The sequence below is a fragment of the Rhinatrema bivittatum genome, chromosome 13 (assembly GCF_901001135.1).
Source record: "Rhinatrema bivittatum chromosome 13, aRhiBiv1.1, whole genome shotgun sequence".
NCBI lineage: Eukaryota > Metazoa > Chordata > Amphibia > Gymnophiona > Rhinatrematidae > Rhinatrema > Rhinatrema bivittatum.
This window is the reverse complement of record NC_042627.1, coordinates 15,341,978-15,367,778: the sequence shown is the minus strand read 5'-3', so window position 1 is coordinate 15,367,778 and position 25,801 is coordinate 15,341,978. Positions and strand designations below refer to the sequence as shown.

Sequence of the window (25,801 nt, the reverse complement as noted above, 5' to 3'; positions counted from 1 at the left end):
CACCGTCACCCCTAGGCCTGAGGAGCAGCCTTGTGGATCTGTTCCTCCCATTCTCCTGTGTGCATTCTTCCCTCCGGTCTACTAAAAGCATCAATCCTCTTCCCTCCCAGACCTCACTGTCTCCAGCCCCAGTCCCTCTCTTGATTAATAAATGCTCCTCCCGCAGTTGCTATCTTGGCCTCTGCAGTATATCTTCTGGGATGGGTGAGCAGAACCTCTGAGGATGGAGTAAAATTCCTTCTCCCTGTGCAACTGGTAAATGCCCCTGCCGACTTCTCCTCTGGCTGGGATCTCCGGAGGCCTGTCGGTGCAGCAACCTCCACATTCGATACATATTAGTGAAATCAGCATGCCTAGTAAACGTTGCCTGTTTTAACTAGAGTTTATTTTTCCAGTTTTCACCACTATCCTTCCCTGGGTAAGAAATCAGAACAAACCTGGGGTTTGTGCATGGAAGAAAATAAATGCATGATCTCACCCTCCCTGTTTATAGAGGGGGTTATACAGAAAGGCATTGAGCGTGTATGGGTGTGTGTGCCGCTGGAAATATGTATGCATGTCACGGTGTGACTGTGGATGAATACCTGTTGTCAGGAAATGTGGCAATGTGCTGGTGATGTCCTGACTGAGGCCCTAGGACGTCATGTGTGGAAGTGCTTTCGCACGTGCTCATATCACGGTATTTATGTGGATGGGTACACAGCACTTTGCACGAGTGCCTCTGCGTGCACAAATCATTGTGTGGGAATGCATGTATGTATACGCACGCGCATATTGCTGTGTGTTTATGTGCATGGGCATGCATCCCCTTGCATAAGTGTCTCTGAGTGCACACGCCCCTGGGTTAGAGTGTGTGTACACTTATGTGCACATGTGAGACTGTGTATGTGTGTGAGTAAGATAGATGCAGTGCAGTCCTCAGCTGGGTGTAAGTAGTAAGGGAAGAGGACTTTTCCCAGGCACCTTCCCCTCCAGGATGAGGGGGCGAAACAACCTTTTAATCCCCGAGAAACGTGGAAACAGGAAATAAAATCTAGAGTGCTTGAAGGGAACGCCACCGAGCATCCCTCTCCAGGGGCTGAGGGGCTGGGATTCGTTCTGCTCACCATCTCTCACAGCGAGCAAGGATGCAAAGCTCTTTTTTAAACAACTGTCTAATTTCTAACAGCTGGACACTGCGGTGACTCAGAAGAAGCACAGCATCATCCGGTGACAATGTGAGCAGTGGCAAAATTGAATGAACTGTAATCCAACTTCAAAATTCTAACTGCTTATTTTCCCTCCTCTGGACTAATGTTTCAGCTTCAGTGCTGCCAAGCAGGAAGCCTGGCTCTGACTCCCAGATCAGTTGCCTGCTCCCAGGGCAGGAGGTAGTCGTTCATTTTTAAAGGCAAATAGGTGCTGATGAGAAATGCCAGACTGACATCACTAGAGCGGATGTCCTCCCTGTCTCCTCCAAGTTAGCAGCACCTAAGCATCAACAAATGCAAAATTTTGGAGGCTGAGCGTCTCAGCCGCCAGTGCTATGCAGAGTTTAAAAATTAAGCAATGCCATCCCTGGCCCATAGCCGGAGTGAGGCCACCCGTTAGTTACTGTAACAGCAGATCCTACAGGAAGTTCAGGGGTCTTTTGTGTAGGGAAAGCTTTTAATACATCAGGTCCCAAATAGCTTAACAGGAGGGTACCACCGTGCTGCCGAGGGCCATGCCTTCTAGATGAGAAGCTAAACCAAGAATCTGCCTCCTCTTTGGGTCTCAGATATGCGAGGGAATATCCTTGCAGGACTAGAATGCTAATCCAGGGGAGTGTCCCATAGACACACAGAACAGGAGAAAAGCCTTAGCAAATCAGATCCCTGCAAAAGTTTCCAGTAAAAAAAGATCCCTTATAACTTGCAATAACCGTTCTCCCCTATACTGATCTTAAGTATCATTAGTCTTATAACCTTTAGCTGAGGGGACTGGATGGGTCAATGGAATGGCTCAAGGATACAGAGCCTTTCGCTTTAGGGTTGCTATCTCAAGTTGGTGGCATTGGAAAGTCAATTTAGCATCTGAAAGCCATTCAGGAGTCTATGTGAAATGAGTTGGTGCTCTCAGTCCACTTCCTGGCGGAAAGTTCTCCATGCAGAAGTAGCACTGACCGGTACCCGAGCTTATAGCAAGTCTGATTGCAGTAACTGAAGCATCCTTTCACCTTCCTGCCCCGAGGCGTGGTCCCTGCAAAGAAAGCCCGATGGATACGGGCTGGGATTGGTGGGGGGGAAGGCTGCACTCTGGCTGCTCGCCCACCACCCGTCGTGTGGATGAATTGGAGGACCTTCTGATTCCAATGTGATTAATCTGGTACTTTCCACAGCAATAAATGCTCTAGAATTACGCGAGGAGAGAAGCACAGTGCTTCACAAAAAAAGCACTGTAAAACCAAAACACACAATCCTCTCTCCTGCGTGGCCAGAGGCGCAGTGGCCTCCCCGGGAAGGGTTGCAACACAAGGAAATGGGGCTGTCCCAGGGCTCCGGCGATCTCGTGCTAGGCACTGCCATGCTGAGGGAGTCGGATTTCGTTCCCGGGCCGGCCAGGACTAGGGAGGCTGTGTTCACAGCGTCTGTGGAGAGGGAGTCCCATTCCTTACACGACGGTGACACCTGGTGGCCGCATGACTGCAGGCCTTTGGAAAAAGCCCCCTGCGCACGGAGCACGAGACCAGGAGGCTTTGCTGCACCGATGGGAGTGCAATAATCCGGGAGGGAGTATAAAGTAGGGGTGGGGGGAAAATCCTTAAGGTATTGGCAAACGAGGGCTCACAGTGCCAGATCCCGGCTCCGGGTTCTAATTGAGCAGGAAGTGCAAAAGAACCAAGAGGAAGCTGCCAGCCACAGCCCTCAACTCCCTCTGGAAAAAAAAAGTACAAAAAAAAAAATGAAATGTCTCTCCGAGCTGCTAGGTTTAGGAGCAGTTTCCGTTCGACTGAAAACTGCGCGAAAGAATAACATGTAGGGCAAAGCGTTGGTATGCGTTACTGACACCAATACCATAATTCATTGCATATAAAAGGCTCTTTTCATATCTGAGTCACTTCTCAGCTCGGGTGTTACAGGGCATACGTCCCCGCCACTAGCTCAAACCGTTTCTTTTTAAGGGGGAAGAAAAAAAATGCAGCATCTGTGGGCCCAGCACCCAGCGTGGTAACCACCCCTCCCCTGTCTGCGGCGCGGGTCCTCCACCATTTGGCAGGCTTCATACGGTAGGGTTTTGCCTGATCCTGCTTGCTTGTCAGGAGCCTGCCTCCTCGACTTCATGTATGATTCGCACAAACGGCTGCAAACACTTTGTGGGATTTCACCACACTCTCCGTGAGATGGAAAATATGATTTTTTTTTTTTATGGCCCAGCAACTGCTGCAGCTGTGTTTGAGGCTTTCCATTTGAACTCCAATCAGTTAGACCGTCCTCCACTCCTATACTCACTGTCTGCTTACAAGATGGAATTACTGAGACGCTTGCTGTACGGGTCCCTCCGGCTTTCAGCTGGGAGGGGGCGGACAGGCAGACAAGCCTCGGTCTTTAATCTTTCTGCAGTGCCGCCTCATGCAGTGGAACCGCTCACTGTTGTCGTGGGGGATCTTTTCTTTGGGTCACTTTCCAAAGTAAAAAAATCCCTAACTTATTTGAAACCACCTACGAATGTAGGCTTCAGTAGGTGCTTCGGGAGGAGGTAAACATGCTGGGGCCAATGACACTTAATATCTAAAAATATTCTCAAGCACTGGGCCCTGACTAGCCCTGTAACTAATAGCACACACACAGGTTGCTGACCATCCTTACAGACTGTTCATATAACAACATGCACCCAGGTTACTGACTATCCCTTCAGACTCATCACATAACAGCACACACGTGGATTTTTGACTATCCCTACCGACGCATCCCATAATTGCACGCACCCAGGTTACCGACTCGACCTATAGATTCAGCTTACAGCAGCACATGCCAGGTTATTGACTATCCATGCAGTTTCATCACACAGATTTACTGACCTTCCCTGAATACCCATCACACAGCAGTGCATATGTGGGTTAGTGACCCCCCCTGCAAATTCATCACAAAGCCGCACAAACAGGTTACTATTATCCCTGCAGACTCTTCATGCAACAGCCCGCACAAGGTATACCGACAATCCCCATAATCTCATCACACAACAGCAAACATCTACTGCCTCCCTCCCCCAGCCTATGGCGGGGTTACTGCGCGTAACTTTGCAGACTCCTCACACTGTAGCACGTGCCATTTACCTACTATGCTGCTGTGGCGAGTGACTGCAAACTGCACAGATGTTGGTGCTTTTTGGGTGCATATAATAATCATTTAGAAGAAATGGAACAAATGCTACGTTGGAAATGCAGGATGCTTGGGTTAGATCAGGGGTGGCCAACTCTGGTCCTCAAGAGCCACAAACAGGTCTGGCTTTCAGGATATCCCTAATGAATAAGCATGGATGAGATTTGCATGCATGGCCTCCATTGTATGCAATTCTAAGACCATAAAAAGGTGAAAACCACTGCTCTAGCCAGATCCTCCGGGGTGACCACCAGTTCAGTCACTGGGGCTAATGCAATAAGGTGCGCTAGCCTAACCTTAGCACAGGTTTTTAATCCTGTTTTAACCCCTAAAAGATGTGCACTAAAACAGGAGTAGAGACCAGAGCTAAGATTAGTGTGGGGGTATTTTATTTATTTATTTATTAAAGGCTTTTATATACCGACTTTCTTGATACAAATCAAATCAACTCGGTTTACATCAAACTAAGCAGTAACTATAACCAACCAACCAACCAACAAGAGACAATTTGAAGGAGCATAAAGTTACATTGTAACAAGGATGCAAATCCCATGTAAAAGGTATGCAAAATCCCATGCAAATCCCATGTAAAAGGTATGCAAAATCCCATGTAAAATGTATGCAAATCCCATGTAAAAGGTATGCAAATCCCATGTAAAAGAAGGCATCAGCTATTCCTCAGCAATGCAGGAGGTGCGTTAAAGGACAGGCAGCTTCAGGCATATTTTCTTAACTCCTGGGTCAGAGGAGTAAAACTTAACTCACATTTCTGGTGGCCATGTACTACTATTGCTGTGCCCAGTGTGGTGGGGTCTAGTTGCTTCTGTCAGACTGGACACAGCAACAGAATAAGTTTGGCCACCGGACATGTGAATCTACTCCACCTCATACCCAGGAGCTTCATTTCTAGTGTAAACTCTTGAGGTGGGCATCTACAGCTGAACAGAATACCGGCACTGGGCGTCCCGACTCTGGCGTACTGCTTAACTGTAGATGCCCACCCCGGGGTGCTTTCACTTTGTTCAGCTAGCTGTAAGCACCTACTCCAAATTCTTGCATCCAAAACCATTTTGGCAAAATCAAAGCATAAACTCCCTGGGGGGGTCACCTACGAATGCCAGAATCAGAGGCACAGCACCAAAGTGCCCACTGTTCAGCTGACAGTGCCCACTCTAGAGAGCTTCTGCTTTGAATTTCTTGCCATGCCTTGCTAAAATGGCATTACATGTGAGACTGGTGCTGTGCATCCCAACTTGTGGGCACGTTCTCTCATTCAAGGCCATTTTGACAAGGCATGGCAAGTAAAATAAAGAATAAGCTCTCTGGGGAAGGCACCTACAGCTGATAAAGAAAGCTTAGGCTGTCTGGGTGGGCACCGAAGGCAGAACAGTACATACTTTAGCGCTACATGTGCGTGTGCTGTCCAGCTGTTCAGGAAAACAAAGAAAACCTGCAGCTGATGCCTGCCTCAGAGATTTTAGGTTGGAAATTTAACTCCTGGGACTGAGGGAGTAAAATCACATTTCTGGTGGCAGTGTGGTCTATTCTTGAGTCCAGTGTGGTTCTCCACCTCAGACTCAGGAAGGATACATTTCCAATGTCAGTTTTCTGTGGCTGGAACCTACAGTTTAACAATGCATAAGCTCTCTGGGGATGGCACTTACAGCTGAACATTATGCCAATGCCGGGATGCACATCACCAAAGTGCATACTACTCAGCTAAAGGTGCCTGCCCCAGAGAGCTTATGTTTTGTACAGCTGTAGGTACAAGTCCAAGACATCTTATGCCAGAAATGTAACTCTTTTGGTCTGAGGTGGAGTAAACTCACATTTTTGGTGGCCAAAAATGATTCTATTGCTCTGCCCAGTGCGGCAGAAACAGCAAGATACTACCACCTGAAAACAGCAATAGAATATCATGGCCGCCTGAAATGTGAATTAACTTTTACTCCACCACAGGCCAAGACGTTAACCTGAAAATCCACACTGCTAAGTTAAAGCGCTTTAAAACAGGAGCGAAAAGGTAAGTGCTCGAAGCTGGAAGCAGTGTGAGCAGCATGAGCTCGCAGGGAAGACTGGCACCGGGCATCCCGACCTGGGCGCAGCCTTGCGTGCAAGGCCATCTAGGCAAGGCATGCCAAGTGAAAGCAAAGACTGTGCCCGATGCCAGTCTTCCCTGCGAGCTCATGTTGCTCACAGTCCTTCCACCTTCGAGCACTTACCACTGTTCTAAAGCACTTTGCTCCATTAGTGCAGACTTTTCAGTTTAAGTAACTCACATTTTAGCATGCTTTTTTTTTTTTTGTTTAGCACTCATTTTTAACTCCTGTTTGATTTGCATCCCACTAGCTTGCTGCATCCTGTGGAAGACCCTTTGTTCTTAACACGCATGTTGAATAAAACCCGCACTAAAACTGAACTCTGATTTTAGAGTGGGTTTTACTACATTGGGCCCCTCTAGCTTTTGTTGTGAAGGCAGAGTTAACTGCAGTGCAGGAGGGAGGAAATTCATCTAGTGGACAAGGAAGCCAAAAGGTGCAACCTTTGGAGACCGTTCCCAGCTGGGAGCGGCTGTGCTGAAGCCCACAGCAAGAGGAGGCAAGAGAGGATCTCTTCTGCTGCTGAGCAAGAGAGGAACGGATTAACTGAGAGCTGCCACATCAAGAGAGATAAGACTAAGAGAGCAGAGAAAGGAAAAACAGGACAGAAGGCAATGTAGGAAAGACAGAATGAGGCGAAGACTTGGGGGTGGTTGGAGGGGGAGATTCCACTCTGTCACACCATTAGTTTTATGTGTTTCACCAACCGCCACTACCTACAGCAGAGGTGGCCAACTCCGGTCCTCGAGAGCCACAAATAGGCCAAGTTTTCAGGATATCCACAATGAATATGCATGGGATAGATTTGCATACAGTGGAGGCAGTGCATGCAAATCTATCTAATGTATATTCATTGTGGATATCCTGAAAACCTGGCCTGTTTGAGGCTCTTGAGGACCGGTGTTGACCACCCCTGGCCTTCAGCAATAACTTACAGGCTAGAAACAAAGCCGTTCTATCTCATACTTGTAACCTCTACACAGTATCAGACTATCATTTACAGCATCTCTTTTTCCCCCACAGAAGGCTGGTAATAGCATCCCAACCCTAACTGAAAAACTCTACAGGTTAGAAACCCATACCCTCAAAACCTACAGCATAACACGTGAATAGAGATTAGAAACATCGGTCCATGGTAATGTGCAACAAAACTGAACAGAGCAAAACACAGAGCTAGTACCATACAACTACACATCCGCCTTTAAAAATATCCTGCCTATATGCAATAAAATCCAAAACACAGTGCCAGTACCATACAACTACACATCCGCCTTTAAAAACATCCTACCTATATGCAATAAAATCCAAAACACAATGCCAGTACCATACAACTACACATCCGCCTTTAAAAACATCCTACCTATATGCAATAAAATCCAAAACACAATGCCAGTACCATACAACTACACATCCGCCTTTAAAAACATCCTACCTATATGCAATAAAATCCAAAACACAGTGCCAGTACCATACAACTACACATCCGCCTTTAAAAACATCCTACCTATATGCAATAAAATCCAAAACACAATGCCAGTACCATACAACTACACATCCGCCTTTAAAAACATCCTACCTATATGCAATAAAATCCAAAACAGTGCCAGTACCATACAACTACACATCCGCCTTTAAAAACATCCTACCTATATGCAATAAAATCCAAAACACAGTGCCAGTACCATACAACTACACATCCGCCTTTAAAAACATCCTGCCTATATGCAAAAAATCCAATAAATAACTAGTTTTATTAGGATACATAAGCGTGAGACAGTATTTCTGTTTCAGATTTAACTTTCTGCTAAAACAATGAAGTATGGGTTTAAATCGGGATGTGCCAGCACCAGCGAAGCAGTTCCCATAGGGAATACTTCAGAATTAGTGAGTTTACCGAGCTGCCGCTTGTGGCTTTTTTTCTTTCATTCATTTTCATACTAAGCATGCATTTTGGAAAGTTTATTTTAATGTTTGTAGAAGATGAAAGTTACAAATACTCCTCTGTAATTGCATCACAAAGTTCAGCCTTGGACCTCCCCTGTATAATAATGTGACTCCTTTGTGGTGGGCAATACACAAGCAACATTGTATTAAGAATTTATTTCAGCCTGCCTGAAACCCAAACATGGGATTTTCTTTTTAAGAGGCATAGATCATATGTGCTAATTACCTATCCCGTTATTGGTGGAAGCAGAAGGGTCCCTAAGTGCAACGTAGCCTGATTCATCGAGGTCTTTTCCCGTAGACCCAATCTGCTGGGGATGGAGTCTGGGCGTTATTGCTGGGACCAGAAGAGCCTAAACTGAATTAAGTCTGTGCACACTATCCATAGGGGAATGTGGTCTGGATTTCATCACCTTGGAAGAGATTTCTGGTCCATTTTCAGCCTCTTATCCAGCTAACTTTGGAGAGGTATTCAGTGCCACAGCCTCACTATTAAATCATCTCAACTATCTTAAAAGGTAATTGGATAGGTTTAGGCAGCAAACTTTAGGACTGCTCTACAGCATGACCAGAGTTACCTGGCTAACTCTGAATATCAGACTTATCCGGATAACCTAACTATGCCCAGGGATGCCCCCATGTTATGTGGCTAAAATGTATCCAGAGAAGCAGCAGAAATAATCAAAAGTTAGCAGAAATAAATAACAATCAAATCAAATTGAGACAGATAATTCACAAGTTATGTGGCTAAATGCCAGTGAATATGGACCCCTTCTGAATATTGGCAAAGAGAATAGGAAAACCCAAATCAGACTTTTGGGCTGACCTGCAGTGAGCTCTGTGCAAAGATGAACCGGATCTCAGATAGGGGGGGGGGGGGGCCTCTCTGGGGTGAGTAGAAATTGAAATGGACTTTTTTTTTTCCACCACCTGGACTGCATTCTGCCACGGTTTGCTATCCAGATGCAGCCGAGGGAGGTCACCGAGCAGCACTACAAGCTTGAAACTCTCAGCGGCACATCTGAGCAGATTTCATTGTTCGCCTTGGGACGGAGTTATTTGGTATCATCTCTGCGGTCTGACCTCGCTCCATTTCTGGAGATCTGGCTATTAATACGCTGGCGGTTTCACTGCTGCTAAATATACAAAGTTAGCTTTATATATTCCCACGACACCGAGTTGCATCTCGGCCCCTTTCTTCTCTAGCATGGCCCAGCGGCTTTTATGATGCTCTTCCTTCCCATCAGTGGGAAACCTGGCCAGCTGTTAAGCACGTCAGTCCTCCAATATTTGCATGCAGCGTGATTATACTGCACAGCCATAAACAACATTTGGAAGTCAGAAATGGGGGGACACACACACATCTCTTCACCAATTAATCAATGACAACAGCACGAGCCACAGATTCCTTAGCCTGAGATGAACTCTCGCTCTGCTCCATTCGTGCTATGCACATCCCCTCCATTGCCACCCAAGCCATGCGGAGAACTTCATGGAGCCTCTCTCGTGAATTCGTATACATATAAAGCAGTTTCGGTAGGTATGGAGACCCTCGTATGCCAAATGATCGTTTGAGGAACCGCCATTCTAAAACACCATAATCAGTAGCAGTTAATGATGGCAAGCCTTTAGCACAAAAAGTGGGACATGCGGGCTCTAAACGAGCAGAAACTTTCATGCAAAACCGACAGTTCTAGGAGCTTGACAAACTCCTAAGGGGGTGGGGGATTCTATACAGAAGAGTATCTCAATATCGGGCCGATACAGTAAAAACCGCAGGAGAGCGGACGAGCGTCTGCTCTCCTGTGCGCTCAATTCAGAAAACAAAATTATTCAAATTAGGGCCCGCGGTAAAAAGAGGCGCTAGGGACAGTAGCGCGTCCCTAGCGCCTCCTTTTTGACAGGAGCGGCGGCTGTCAGTGGGTTTGACAGACGAGGCTCAATTTTGCCGGCGTCGGGTTCTCAAACCCGCTGAAAACCACGGGCTCGGAAACCGGACGCCGGCAAAATTGAGCGTCCGGTTTTCAACCCATGAGCCGTGGGCCGATTTTGAATTTTTTTTTTTTTTGAATTTTTGATTATTTTTAACTTTTGGGACCTCTGACTTAATATCGTCATGATATTAAGTCGGAGGGTGCACAGAAAAGCAGTTTTTACTGTTTTTCTGTGCACTTTCCCGGTGCTGGTAGAAATTAACGCCTACCTTTGGGTAGGCGCTAATTTCTGAAAGTAAAATGTGCGGCTTGGCTGCACATTTTACTTACTGAATCGCGCAGGAATAACTAATAGCGTCCGCAACATGCATTTTTTGCATGTTGCGGACGCTATTAGTTTCGGGGGGGGGGGGGGGGGTTGGACACGCGTTTACAGTGCGCTCTGTCAGAGCGCACTGTACTGTATCGGCCTGTATATTTGGTAAGGAGTAACTTGTCCAGAGTGCTCTTTTTATTATGAAAACGGAAGCTGCTATGGAAAAGCTGAGCCCAGGTTGTGCTCTGTGCGCAGCAGTTTCTCTAGAAGAGCTATGGTAGTAACATAGTAGTGAGTGCAGAAAAGGACCAGCTGCTCCATCCAGCCTGCCCACACTGCTAAAGACATATCCCGGCTGCCAGTCATAGAGCACGACTACTTGCAGGGTCTCTCTCCTTGTCCAGGAGAGGCTTGGCATCTTCCTCATTTCTACTCTACCAGATGAGCACCAGGAGTCCCCGCTCTGTTCACACTCAGCACTCTTCTCCTCCCGCATCTAACCACAGAGCTTTGTGATAATTTAAACAGCTAAAGAGTTGCCCAAACTTCAGGCCTCCTAAATCCTACGGGGTAGGTTTTAAAACATGCATCGGCGCGCGCAGGTTATAAAATACGGTTCACGCGTGCACATGTACGCCGGATTTTAAAATCCGCACACGCATGTGCAGGCGGATCGGAACTCGCACACGCACGGGAGGGGAATTTAAAAAGCTATGCGCGTGAGTAGGGCTTCCCCAGTTCCCTCCCAGTCTGCTCCTTAATTGGAATGGACTGGGAGAGAACTTCCTTATACCCCTACCTAACCTCCCTACTCTTTCCCCCTCTCCCCTTCCTCGCTATTATAATTTTTTTTTGTTATTAGACTCCATGCACCGGCCACATGTTTCCCCAGGACAGCGGCTAATGGTGCTGTCCTGGCCCGCTCCCTGCCCCGCCCTTCTCCGCTCAGACCACAGCCCTCGGCCCGCCCCTCTCAGACAGGCTGGCACTTTGGCGTGTATCGGGATACGTGCGTGGCCGGGCCGTTAATGCGCGCGGTGCGCACAAGGCCCAGCCACACGTGTAACCCCTGAAATGTACGTGTGCGGCCTTTTTAAAATTGGGGCGTACTTGTAGTCTGCTGACCAGACTCGCCTACGTGAGCGCATGCTTTTCTGGAAGAGAATTTGATAGGTGGGTTTTTTTCTGGAGGTGGGTTTCTTTAGACATGGTGAGGATGGTGCCTTTTTTTGTAGTAGAATTGATTGTATGTTGTGTTGTACCATACTTTGGACATTGTTGGTGGTAAAGCATGTAAGAAATAAATGTTATTATTTCTAATTATTATTGTAATTGCCACCTGCCAGACAGACCCAGCTGCTAGTTTTATTATAGCATTGCAACTTAATCTAAATAACTACCAATAGTAACTTAGATTGTAAGCCCTCTGGGGATAGGGAAATACCTACAGTACCTGAAGGTAAACCGATGTGATATCTCAGATCGAATGTCGGTATATAAAAAAACAATAAATAAATAATGTGGCTGTTGCCCAAACATCTGATGTCCTAGGTCACTTGAGGAGCCTGCCAGACACACCATTTATGTAAGTGCTTGCATTCAACTAGACCTTCAAGTTATTACCATACTTGCAGCCTGCCAGACATACCCAGCAGCTAGTCAATTCTACCATCACAGCCAGGCAGGCAGCCCCAGCTGCTAGTAGGCTTGCCAACTGGCTCCAGATTTTCAGGACTGGTTGAGCCAGTCCTGCTTTTACTCACCTGCTCGCTGGTACTTCTAGTTTTTGCTTTTCTTAGGGAATGCAATAGGGAAATCAGAATAAATCCCAGCATGCAATGGGGTAAAGCCAGGACTGGATCAACCTGTCCTGAAAATCTGGAGCCAGTTGGGCACCCTCTCTGCTAGTCAATTCTAGCATTACAGCCAGGCAGGCAGCCCCAGCTGCCAGTCAAGTCTATTATCACAGCCTGCCAGGCAGGCCTGGCTGTGTAATCGCATGCTTTTCCGCTGGGACATTTCATATTACCCACTTTGCAATTCATTTTAACAGCCCCAGTGCTCGTTGTTCAGTCATTCAGGTAGGGCACTTTAAATCCTTCACCATGCGCTACTAGGTTGCACATTCACTATCTCTTCACTTTTTTTTTTTGCAGCTAAAGATCTTCTGTGCTTATCGCATGCCTTCTTAAAGTTTATTACTGTTTTGAACTCCATCACTTTCTCCAGGAAGTTGTTAATGCATCCACCAGCCTTTCCATGAAAAAAAATAAATTCCTGATGTTGTATTGAATTTTTACACCCTCAGAGTTTCATATCAGGACCTCTTGTTCTAGAGCATTGCTGGTGAACTCCAGTCCTCAAGTGCCGCAAACAGGCCAGGTTTTCAGGATATCCACAATGAATGTGCATGAGATAATCTGCATACAATGGATGCCCTGCCTGCAGATCTTTCTTATGCATATTCATTGTGGATATCCCGAAAACCTGGCCTGTTTGCCGCACTCGAGGACTGGAGTTCGCCATCACTGATCTAGAGCTTCCTTCCCAGTGACAAAGGTTAAATTGTGTATTATTATTATTATTCTTGAAGTATCTGAATGCCCATCATATCTCCCCTGTTTCTCCTCTCCTCTTCGGTATACCTGCTTAGATCCTTAAGTTGCATCTCATTGGGCTTCAGGGCACCATTTTAGTGGCCATTGGACACAATATTCCAGGTACAGCCTTAACAGCAGAATCACTTTCCCTATGCACTTTAGCATCCTTCTAACTTTGGCCACAGCCTTGCCATAGTTTCTTTACCTTGAAATCATTAGATATAATCATCCAAGGTCTCTCTGCTGCTTCATGGATATCCTTATCTCACTCCTATTGTGCACCAGTCCTATGACTTTCTGCATCCTAAATGTATAACTCAGCATTTTTTTTACCATATTTGCCAAGCTGGCCCCGCTCTCCCAGCTTTCACATGTGGTATTCCCTAACTTATTTAATTCAGAAGATTATTTCAAGTGCGTGTCTGTCTATACGAAGTAGTGGGTATAGTGGACCTCCTCGTTTCCCATTTGGAACAGAAGGGTGTCTTTACCTAGGGTTATTTAAGCCTCACTGAACATGAGACAGCCAAAGTTATTTAAATTGGTTGCGTTTAAAGAAGACCAGGAGGTCATCAAGTTCAACTTTCCTTTGCTGGCCTGCGAGCTCTTTCTATGACTGACAGAAGGGGGAGTGTTTGCCCGAGTGGCTATTCTACCTAGTACTGTAATGGCGGCTTAGCCATACAGCAGGCTGGTCTTTCATGGATCAGAAAAAAACAGGACTGCAAGGCTATTCGGTCTGCTTTCTATGCCATCATTCACTATCCTGCTGTATATTTTGCCTGGCTATTGCAGTTTGGCGTGAGTCTTTGACGTCGGGGGCTACTTTCAAACTGCTCGCATTGTTACAGGTCCTTTGTACCAGCTTTCAGAGGGACCCGTACTTTCATTTTGAAAACTGTCCACCTGCAGAGATCTGCGTCTCTTTTTTTTTTTTTTTCTTCCTGTGGATACTTTTCCAAAAGCCAAAAGCACGCACATAGTTTTGAAAACCCACTACCGTGCGCGCAGTTTCCCCATCCTCGGGAATGCAATGTGCGTAAAAGCCTGTGGGTTACATGGAGCTAGTGGCATACTTTCAATGTTCGGCATTTTACCTACAGAAATCCCTTTGCAAATTGCCCTTCTCTTCCTCCTTACTTCGCCATCATTGAGGATTTTTTGTGCTGGTCTCGTGTTTTTTGAATTCCGGTGTGGTTCTTACCACCCCCGACCCTGCGAGATTGTTTCATGCATCTCAGTGCTTTTAAGAGTGCTCAGCAAGTTAGATGGACACCCATGATAAGAACATAAGAAGATGCCATACTGGGTCAGACCAAGGGTCCATCAAGCCCAGCATCCTGTTTCCAACAGTGGCCAATCCAGGCCATAAGAACCTGGCAAGTACCCAAAAACTAAGTCTATTCCATGTTACCATTGCTAATGGCAGTGGCTATTCTCTAAGTGAACTTAATAGCAGGTAATGGACTTCTCCTCCAAGAACTTATCCAATCCTTTTTTAAACACAGCTATACTAACTGCATGAACCACATCCTCTGGGTCTTATTCAACAAGGATTTATTTTCATAGGCAGAGAATGGAGGAAAGTCCTTTTTGTCTTAAGGCACAATGTGAAAGAGCAGCTTGGGGACTGGAAGAGCTGCTTTTTAAAAGAGAACAATAATAATAATAAAAAATAAAAAACCAACCAACCAACTCCCCCCCATCCCAGCTCTGATGGCCATCCTATTGTTCGATCATGGAAAGGTTTGTGCTTGGCTTCTCGGTGAGGTTTACACTCTTGCAGGTCCCCCAACAACCCTGCTTTGAAAGGCGGATGCTGCCGTGGGACGGGTGCCCGTTTTGTGCCAGCAGCAGCAGCACCAGTGAAGCGGTGATGCTGGAACCTTCCCCGCCGTTGCGGGGGAGGAAGGGATGGGCACATATTCCGTAAGAAACAGTTTCCAAGGCAGGACTGTGGATCCTGGCTTGGCTCTACAGCTTAGATCCCAGTCAGGGAGGCACTTTTACCTGGCTGGGCAGTAAGATTTCCTGCCTGAGAATTCTTTATCAGAACCATAAGAAAAGGAAAAAAATGTTTGTGCAGCGTTAGACCTGGGATCACTTGGGAGTATGACCCAAACACCGGCACTGTGGGAGTTCAAAGGCACACTGTATACCATGAGCTGATTTTATTTCTATCATTGAATTGTTTTATTAGTTTTTATACAGAAATTTTACGGGATCTTTTTACTTTTCATTTCCGATATCAACTCCTATCATATTTCATTTAATTTCTATTATAATTTTGAAACATTTTATTTGTAACTAATATTTATATATATATATATATTTTATTCTTTCTTCTTTTATGCATTTAGTACTTTTATGTATGAAATTAGGAATCTGAAACTGGAGTAGAAACTTTTATACAAATGTTGTAAACCGTTATGCTGGATCCCACCGAAGGACGGTATATAAAAATGTGAAAATAAATAAAAAAATAAGTAAACAAACACACAAACTCCCTCAGTACAGGCGTACCCCGCTCCTGCCATGCAAAGGGGCTGTATAAGAGAGCTGCAAGGCTAGGTGTATAATATGTGCACATGGGGGAAACAGTCCTGGGGACCCATGTGGCTTGCACAATCAGCAGTAAAGTCTCTTTGGGTGGGATGGGGCTGGAGCGGAAAGACTGCCAGAAGAGAAGGAAAAGCAGAGACTGAGCACCAACCCGATGCCTGGCTACACCTGGCTGGCACTCGGAAAGCTCATGCGATGCACTTGAAACTTGAGGCCAGTGTATGGGCCACGACATTACCCCAGAAGCAAGCAGGCACTAATATGCCACACCAAGTACACACAAGACTGGTGCGCACACACACACACTTACACACAAACCCACACTCCCTTACACAAGCATGCACACACACACTTACACACACACACAAACCCACACTCCCTTACACACACACACCCACACTCCCACACACCCACACTCACACACACACACACACCCACACACAAACCCACACTCCCTTACACACACACACACCCACACACAAACCCACACTCCCTTACACACACACTCCCTTACACACACACCCACACTCCCTTACACACACACTCCCTTACACACACACACCCACACTCCCTTACACACACACACACACACTCCCTTACACACACACACACACACGCACACTCAGTGCTTACAACCTTTAGAGTATCGCCGGCTTATAAATCGGCTCCATTTCAACCAAGAGGCAGTGCTGAAAACTCTAGGACTGGGTTTAATCTTTTTCTCATCTCCTCTTTCTTTGTCTCAGTGTTAAGCTTGTCTTGGATTGAGGGCTAATGCCCCTGCCATTCATTCTTTTGGATCCTTGTAATTGCTGTCCCAGTTTGAGCTGGTCCAATCCCCCCCCCCCAAATAAAAACCCCAAACCTCTGCTTTCTGAATTCTCTGTCCCTCTGTCAGCCTGTCAGGACCGGAGGGCCAAGCCTGAGGTTTCCTCTGGTGATACCGAACTCCTAGAGATCCGGATCCTTCAGGTTTAACCTCCCCCAAGTCTCCCCTCCCATTGATTCCTCCACATGGGGGGGGGGGGGGCCTTTGCTCCCAGCGCAGCAGAAATCTGCCCCCCCCACGGGCAGTGGCTTCAGGACTTACCTCCAGAGCCGGGTTCTGCCCGCCCAGGCAGCAGGGAACAGTGCAGCAGCAGCAGCAGCAGCACCGGGACAGCCCTCGCAGGCTTCATCCTGGGAAAGGAGCAGCAGCAGCAGCACAGCCCAGCCAGCAGCATTTCCACCCCCGGCAGGAACAGTCAGCCAGAGAGCGAGACAGAGGGGGATCTGTTTCCAATTGAGGACTCTGCTGCTGCTACTATTACTATATTTAATGAACGACTTCTGAGGGCGGCCCCAGCTGGCTTTACACACCAGTTAAAAATGGGAAACTTAGTTAAACAAGCAACTCTCAGATTACAAGCGTGCGCCCCTCTTCCTTAAAGGGGCCATGCAGCCTGGCCAGATCCCCACCCCCCTCGCTGAATGTGCCCTTGTTTCACTCAGAAGGTAGGGAGGGGATGGCTTGTCAGCATCTGGGGAGGGCTCTTATATCCTCACACCCCTTGCTAAAACGCTTTCTGTTTCATGGAAAAAAAACCCCAAAAAACTACTTTTTAGAGATGTCACCAAAATCGAATCTTGTTTTACTGGCCTGGTTAGTAAAAGAGAGAACTTTTATCTAAAACCCACTGCAGTACTTCTTTTTTACAGAATACCAGAGGGTTACAGAGCGCTGTGTACACAGGGCTGCAAACTGATTTTTAACTTTTATCGGTACCTGCCCTAACCATCAACGCCAAAACCTCAGGGTCTCAACAGATATAGAGATAATTACAACACTAGTTACATCTCACCTTACGACGCTCACATCTAGAGAAAAAAAATTCCAGTTCTGGTGTTACTTCAGTAGAAACCACACAGACTCCCTCCGCTGTCAGGCACATTGTGAAGTGACACCAAACCCTGCTGAAAAGACTCTCCGAACCTGTACAGCAAACCTGCCATACCATAACAGCACTAACCACCAGCAGTCAAAGAGCAATAACCCTACCTATGAAAAGGCAGCAGTGCAAATATTATGACAGGCCCTAGAACACACCAAGCTGGACTGCTATACATCCTGACGCAGAAACTGCACACCTTGGTCTCACACACACAACTCAGACAGACCATCACCAAAGAGAGAATAAGGGGCCAAAATTAGAAACAGAAAGATGCAATTACTGAACTAGAAAATCCAAGAAGCCAGACGCTGCATACAACAGTAGAGAAAGTGAAAAAAGAAATGCATTTCTTCTTGTACTGAGCAAAATAAAGAAATGTAACAAATGCACATTTCCAAGATTGTCATATTTCAATCACTAAACAAACTAAAATGCATTTATTCCTCCTTTGATTTCTGGATATTTTATTTTTTTCATCACATTGGTCACAGTTTCTCTTTTCCATTTTCCTCCATAAGCAAAGCACGTCAAGCAACACTGTCTGAATTTTCAAGCAAGCTCATCACCCAGTAAAAAATCGTTGGTAGCTGCAATTTGTATGGGTATCATAAGGCTTGGGAATAACTGTACAGAGGGACAGTTAATACCCTTAAAAGAAACATGGGAGTAAGCTGCCTGGAGTGTTACTTAACTACCTTAAAAAGCTTGCTGGGCAGGCTGAATGGCACATTTGGTCCTTTTCTCCCATCATTTCTATGTTTCTATTGCTCTTCTCCTCCTAACACCTCTTCCAGGGTCTTTCTATTGTCTGTTTCTACTCTCTTCCTGTCTTCTCTTCTACCCCTACATCTCTGTGATATTTCCTTACCTCTCTATCCACTCCTAGATTTCACTCTTCCTTTTCCTCCTCTCACTCTCCAGTTCTTTACATTCCAGCCTTTCATATATCCCCAGCTTTCTCCTCCGTTGCCCCCTCTCAGCCCTCCCTTTCCACTCACAAATCGCCAGCTATCTGGCTTACTTACCCCCCCCCCCCCCCCCCCCCCCCAACAGCTGCTTCCTCCTATCTGGATCACTCTAAATCTCTCCCCCAGCATCCCTGCACAGTCTCCATGTCTCTCTCTGTTTCCAACATCCCCTCTCGCTTCTCCCAACCATTCCCTGCAGTCACCCCCTCTCATGCTCTCCCATCCCCATCTCTTTACTTCTCCTTCCTCCCCAAATCTCCACATCTTTTACTGTCTTGTACCCTTTCTCATCCCATCTCAAGCCCTATTGTTGTTCCCAGTCCTCAATCTCCCTCTTTTTACCCCTCACCTACCTACTAGTTTTCCATCTTCCTTTCTCACCTCCTACTCAGCTTTCTTATTCACCTCTCTGTTCTCGATCTTTCCCTAGCTTCCTATTTCCCTCTCTATCTGCTCCACCTACCCAATTCCTGAGTTCTGTTCATCTTCTCCCCAATTCCTGAATCCTACTTCATTTCGTCTTCCCTCCTCCCCAAGTCCCACTTCATCTTCCCCCCTCCCAATCCCTGAATCCCACCTGACCTCAAACCCACCCTCCACCTCAGTGGCCTGGCCCCAACTGGCAGGAGAGTGAAGCTTCTCTAACTTGCTCTTTCTGAGATCAGCACTTCTATGCCCACATGGTTCTGTTACAGGGAACGCTGGGGGTGGTCCCATTTCTGGAGATTGTGTACCCTTGGGCCACTACACGACCACAAAAGAGCTCTGGGAAAGCGCTGAGGCAGGTGAGGAGTGCCCAAGCATGGGCTGGAGATGAGGAGCCCTGGCCTCTGCCAAACCTGAACACATCAAAGAGACCCAGCAACGCAATGTTGGTCTCTGGAGTAGCCTTCCGGCCACTCGATAGCCCTTTCGTACCTGTCGTACGGGAACGGCAGATGCGACAGGACGGACAGAGGCTGAGGGCTATAACAAACAGGTTCAGACAAAGACTCAGGATACTTGAAGAGATGAGACGACACTCGGGATACTTGGAGATTCAGGTTGCTTGAAGATTAAAACGAAGATTCAAGATACTTGAAGGACTCAGACGGAGTCACAGGTTGTTTGAAGATTCAGGATTACGGAGAGTACTGAGTAGGTGCTGCTACGCCGTGCACCCTACACTGCCAATCAAGGCAGGTCGTGGACCACGTGGTCATGAAGCAGGTTCCAGTCTCAGAAGAAGGCAAAGACTCTGGCGAGGCCTGTATTGAGTTGTGCCCTCCACAGCCAGTCAAGGCAAGGCACGGGTCATGCAGGAACAGAACAGGTTTAGACAGAGTTCATAAGCATGGACAGAGGCAGACGCAAGGGACTCTGAAGACCCAGACAGGATTGAGGTTTTGGAGTAGAAACTCGGAGCAAGGAAGACGGAGACGAGACTTGGTGCTTGGAAGATTAAAAGCAGGAATCTTCCGGAGGCTTGTGCTGCCAACGAGAAGGACATCTGAAATAAAAGAAGTCATCTAGGACAACAAGAGGTTCCGAAGATTTAAAGGGAAGGTCCAGAAGAACATCGGGACAACTGGAACTTCAGGGAATCTGGAAGATGAGACATCAAGAGATTTGAAGAGAAGGACAACAGGAACAGCAGGATGTCTGGGACCGACGAGATGGAGACACAGGATCAGACGGGAGACCATGACGAAGACATGGAATTCCAACATGGAACAGAGTGCCTAGGAGAAGCTGGAAAGCAGAGAAGTCCTAAGGAGGACTGACTCCTTGCGAAGGCAACGAAGCAATGAAGAAAGGCCCTTCTTATAGGGCTGAAGAGGAACACCCACAGTGAAGCATTCAGGAGGGGCCGAGGGACTACTCCCACCGCAGGCCCTTTAAGAAGTGAAGAGAGGCGCGGCCTCACGCCTAAGGAGGAAGGGGCAGGACCTTGGAGAGCGGTGTCCCTGCCGCTGAGTGGAGCAGGAGCAGGCCGCAGAACAGGCCCTGACGTAGGCGGTGGCATCCAGGCCGCAAAGAAGAGAGTGAGGGCGGCTCCATGCCGCAGGTAAAGCTGAGGACGGAGGACCCTCCCCACGGAGGGGACAAGGTAACATCGGCGGTCTCCGGGCTACGTGGGAATGCTGTCGGCGGCCTCCTAGCCACATGGGCTGCACCCAGAGTGGCTCCAGCCATGCAGAGAGGACGTCGGCAGCCTCCGGGCCGCTGAAGAAGAAGAAGGGGAAAAAGATGAGAGGCTACCCGCGGCACTGGCCGCGGGTAAAATCGTAACAGATTCAGTCTCAGATCAGCTGTTTGTATCACACGGTGATCTGTAGGTTTCTATGGAGCATTGTTGAGGTCAAACCACTGTGAACTGCATGGGAAGGAGAGGTGCTGGTGGTAGGAGTGGATTAGAGAAGCACCAGGCCCATCAGTCCTGTTCTCCTCTTCCGTCAACTGGGGCTGGGCTGGGAGAGATAGAGCTGGAACCAGGGAGGTGAGATAGAGGATCCAGCTCTGGAGGAGCAAGCCATTTTTTAATGGTGGGACGAGGTACTTGGCCCCTCTGAGTTCCCCACCTGCCCACCATGGGGATGCCTGTGCTTTCTGATATGGCACATTGGCAATAAATATCGTAATGGTTTGATATACCTGACCATACTGATATACTTGCACTTGTGGGGGTGGGGGGGAAACAGAGTATAATTAGAACATGAAGCGTCAAACAATGCATTGCATACAGATTATGTTAATGGAGTTGTGAGAGTATCAAATGTGAGGGTACAGAATAGTCAGAATGCAGTTGTCCCATTCAACAGGGCTGAGAAGTCATACCAACAAAATTAACTTGTCCTGCTTTACCAAGGCAAAGTAGCCTAGCCAGTGAGATGACAATCATTCTTGCTACATCCCCAGTCCAGTGAGTCAGGCCAGCTGGTGTTTTTCTTCTGGACGGCTGTGTAACTGGGTTTATATGGTCAGTGGCTGTTTCTCCGGACTTGGATTTCCAGGGCAGGCCATGCCTATTCTGATTGTTGACAGGCCTGACAATTTTGCTGAAGCCACCCTCACATTCCCTGGGGCATGACGAGCCACATAGTGGTCTATTGTCTTACCAGATATAGTGCTGGTGTTTGATTAAGCAGCTGAGGAAAGCGACCAGCTGATGGGTTTGCTTACTCACAATATTGCATGTTGGGGTTTCCAAAATGCACCATGGCATAAGGGGCAGACTGAACGAATCCTGGTTTTGCTCTCTTGTGACTATGGATTTGTAATTCAAATTCTCTTTTCTAAAAGCCTCTAAATGCAATGGGGGTGAAAGTAGGAGTGGCTCAGCCTGACCCTTGTGATATGGAGTTTGTTGGCAACGTTACTGTGCATAGTGCTAGCTGAACATTACTCTGCACAGTAGCCATGCACACTGATGGCACACCGAACTCCAGCATGCGTCACGGTCCCATCATTGGCAGAAACATGCTGCAAAGGCTGGTGCCTCTGATGAGGGCGTGATGGCTTGATGTGCACGGGCACCTCATGCCAGCTTCTGAGAGATGAAGCTACGCTGGAATAATATCACTGTTTCTCCACCCACAGGAGGGGAAAATGTCCCTTGGCCACTGGGCAGATCCAGGACTAGAGCCCAGGTTGACTGAGGCAAGCACCGCCCGTCATAGTGCCTTACAACCGCTGGAAAGGTTTTTACACAGAAATCACACTGCCGGATGCCAGGGATAAAGGGCTCATTGACGTCCTTAACACTCAAGTTGGAAGTCATGTGTTGTTTGCATGGAATTTTTCAGCTTGAAACAGATGAGCAGACTCGATTATACATACAGAACATCCCGTGTCAGTTTGCAGATTCTGGCTCTCCCTCTCTTAGGCACTTCGTTGCAGGCAGTCAGCTATTGACACGGTAACAGGGCAGGCGACAGGAAAAGACCAAGCTGCTCATCCAGTCTGCCCACACAGCAGCAAGCAGAGAGCGGGACAACTTCAATGTATCACTGCTCATCCAGAGCAGTCTTTGTTATCTTCCTGCTCTGTATGTTCGCAAGCTTTTCTTGAAAATTTACCTGCATGTGATTTGAGTTGCATAACATTGAAATAAACATTCAGCATGAAAAAAATATTTGTTCAATATACAACAATTATGACATCCATAGGGAGGTCTTTAGAGAAAAATAAGACTGCAAACACTTTATTGCACAGATCCTAACAAAATACAGAATTGTACAAGGCATGTGCACAAATTCAGACCTTGCTCCAGTTTGTCCTCCATGAATGCCTCTGCTTGGTCTGGGTAAGTACACACATGGAGATGATGTGCACGTGTACATTTGCCCGTATACTGGATGGGCAATTGTGTAAAAGACCTTTTCTGTGCAACAAAACATTGCTTTATGTGCAGAAGTCCTTTTGCAAATGATCCCATTAGAGGGCAATTCTCAAAAGCCATTTACCCGGATAGATATCAGTTTATCTGGACAAAAGGGGTTTTTGAATATTGTCCATCCTCTGCAAAGCTAAAAGCATGTATGTTCTACAATGAGTGTACGTTGTGTGAGATGTTCCCGGCAGTGGGGTTAGTATGGGGGAGGCAACAATGAGAGTGGTTTTTGCCTTTTCAAAACGACATGGGCTATTTTCCACAGAAAACGTCACCATTGAAAATGCAAATGCATCAGCCACAGAGCAAATGCATCAGCCACAGAGCAAATGCATCAGCCACAGAGCAAGGACCAATAGCTATGGAGAACCCGCCCAAGTTCTTGCTTACGGCCTGCCTATTGAGAGGAGAAGATTCAGCCAGAAGGGATACTCAAGTCGAGTGATCATGACATTGCTGAAAGCCAGGAAGAAAACAACGTCACTAACTTACGGATGGATTTGGAAAATATTTGAAAGGTGGTGCAAGAAAAGACGTCTAGCACCTAGAGAGAGGGAAAGTGCCAGAGAGCCTACAATTTTTACAGGAAGGCCTGGACAAGGGTCTGGCAGTAAATTCGTTAAGGATCCAAGTAGCAGCAATAGCGTGCTTCAGAGGTTACCTTAGAGGCAAGTCAGTGGCAGCTCATCCAGGCAAAGCAGGTCCATCTGCCTTGCTAACCAGTGGTACCTCCTCGGGACCTGGATCTGGTCCTAAGGACCTTGGCTAGATCACCCTTTGAACCAATGAACGATATTTCCCTGAAGGATCTGACACTCAGGACAGTGATGCTCGTAGCAATAAGCTCAGCCAGAAGGATATCAGAATTGCAAGCACTATCATGTAGAGACCTGTACTTGTCATTCACCAAGGATAAGGTGACAGTTAGGCCAGATTCAGCCCTCCTACCGAAAGCGGTGTCAGATTTCCATATTGACTAGTCCATTACATTGCCGGGTTTTAAGAAGACGGAGGTAAATGCAGAGATCCGAGGTTCTTGAATATTTGTAAGGTACTGCTAAGGTACCTGGAGGTGACCAATGAATTTAGAAGGTCAGATAGGCTGTTTGTACTAAGCTCAGGTCAGGGCAAAAGTGAGGCAGCGACTAAGGCCTCCATTGCCAGTGGATTAAAGAGGCAATAGCCTACATAATGAAGGGAAAGCCAGTACTGACAGTGCTAAGGGCACAGGCCGCTTTGTGGGTGGACTATAGAGCAGTGGTACCAATCGATATCTCCAGGGCAGCCACCTGGGCATCAGTGCAGGCATTCATGAAGCACGGAAAGGAGGGAGATGAGTTTTGCCGCGGGGGTTCTCGAAGCAGCTGTGGGTATCTCCCACCCGAAATAGGAGGACTTAGGCACGTCCCATCAGTGTACCGGTCTGACAGGACGATCAGGAAAGTTCAATTAGGGCTTACCTGCTAATTGGCTTTCCTGGAGTCCTGACAGAACAGTCCAAATTCAACCCAAGATGGTGGGGGGGAGACAATAGCTAACTAGAAGTCTCATAATAAAAGGATGCGCTGGCAGGACAGGGGCACAGCAGAGGAGCAGACTGTGAGGTGCAAACAGAGGGTTACTCTCCTCCTTACTTCATCATTTCTTTTTTTTTTTCTTTATTCATTTTGTCTCCCCTTCGGCCTTTCCATTTTGATCAGAAGTTGGCGGGTAACCGGTTTAAAAGGCCAATTAGTTTTTCATTTTTTTAGGGTGAGAATTTCACCCAAGTGCCTAAAAGTCACGGGCATCCCCCATTAGACGGGGAAAGCAGTGGATGCCAGGGAACCAGAAGGTAACAGACCTGGGGAAGGAAGCCAAGGAGAGGCTCTGGGAGAGAATAGTCGCGGATTACAGAGTCACTTGGCGAATATTAATGCAAAAAAAAAAAAAATCCAAACAAAAACAACAAGCTTTGGCAAACGACTACTGACAGTCTCCCTGCTGGGCCAGCCCAGCATATATCCAGTTGACTTCACAGGAAGAAGTCAGGCACTCTACCCCCATCTGCTGGTAGGAGGGAGAATCCCATCAGTATACTGGTCTGTCAGGACTCCAGGAAAGCCAATTAGTAGGTAAAATCTACTTGAAGCATTTGTTACAGCAGAAGTACCAGGCTGGGTCAGACCAACGATCCATCAAGCCTAGCATCCTGTTTCCAACAGTGGCCAGTCTGGGTCGCCCAGAAGTACCTGGCAAATCCCATGGAAGTCTGTTTTTATATGTCTCTCCCCAAAACTTAAAAGGTGGAGAAACCAAAGTCTACCTGGCTAATATAATTTGTATGGATCTGTCCTCCAGAAACTTGCCAAACCCTTTTAAAACTCAAGCACATTTTCTGGCAACAAGTTCCATATTTTGATTGTGCATTGACTGTAAGCAAGCTTATTAAAGTTACAGCCAAAATGATTTCAAACCATGATAGAGAACTTGATTATAAAATATTATGTCTTATTATTTACTTATGAGAAAAATATTGGATAAAGTTTGTTTATTTCACTTACTTTTCTAGCCCAATGTAAATTCCTGCTGCCTGTAGTTGGCTGTTTATTCGACAATAAATTCAGTTAGGCGTGCTTAGGGTTTTCTATAAATCTTTGATTTTTTACTATGTAAAGTCTTTCCCAAATCCCTGCTAACACATCTGTAGCCTCTGCTTCCTCCTTTTCCACTAGGAAGATGGAGTTGGGGGGGGG

The 25,801-nt window shown here is 46.9% G+C and overlaps 1 protein-coding gene across 2 annotated transcripts in view; it reads right to left on the bottom strand.

The window, feature by feature from the left end:
• Positions 1 to 25,801, bottom strand: part of CSPG4 (chondroitin sulfate proteoglycan 4) — a 214,637-nt gene that overhangs the window by 134,938 nt on the left and 53,898 nt on the right. Inside the window, exon 1 of one of the 2 annotated variants that reach the window (XM_029574974.1) lies at positions 16,886 to 17,069. The exons of the other annotated variant lie outside the window; for it this stretch is intronic. Within the exon in view, the coding sequence (XP_029430834.1) occupies positions 16,886 to 17,018 (133 nt within the window). The 5' untranslated portion in view covers positions 17,019 to 17,069. Of the gene's footprint in view, positions 1 to 16,885; positions 17,070 to 25,801 lie in introns of those variants that run through there. 2 annotated transcript variants of the gene reach the window in all.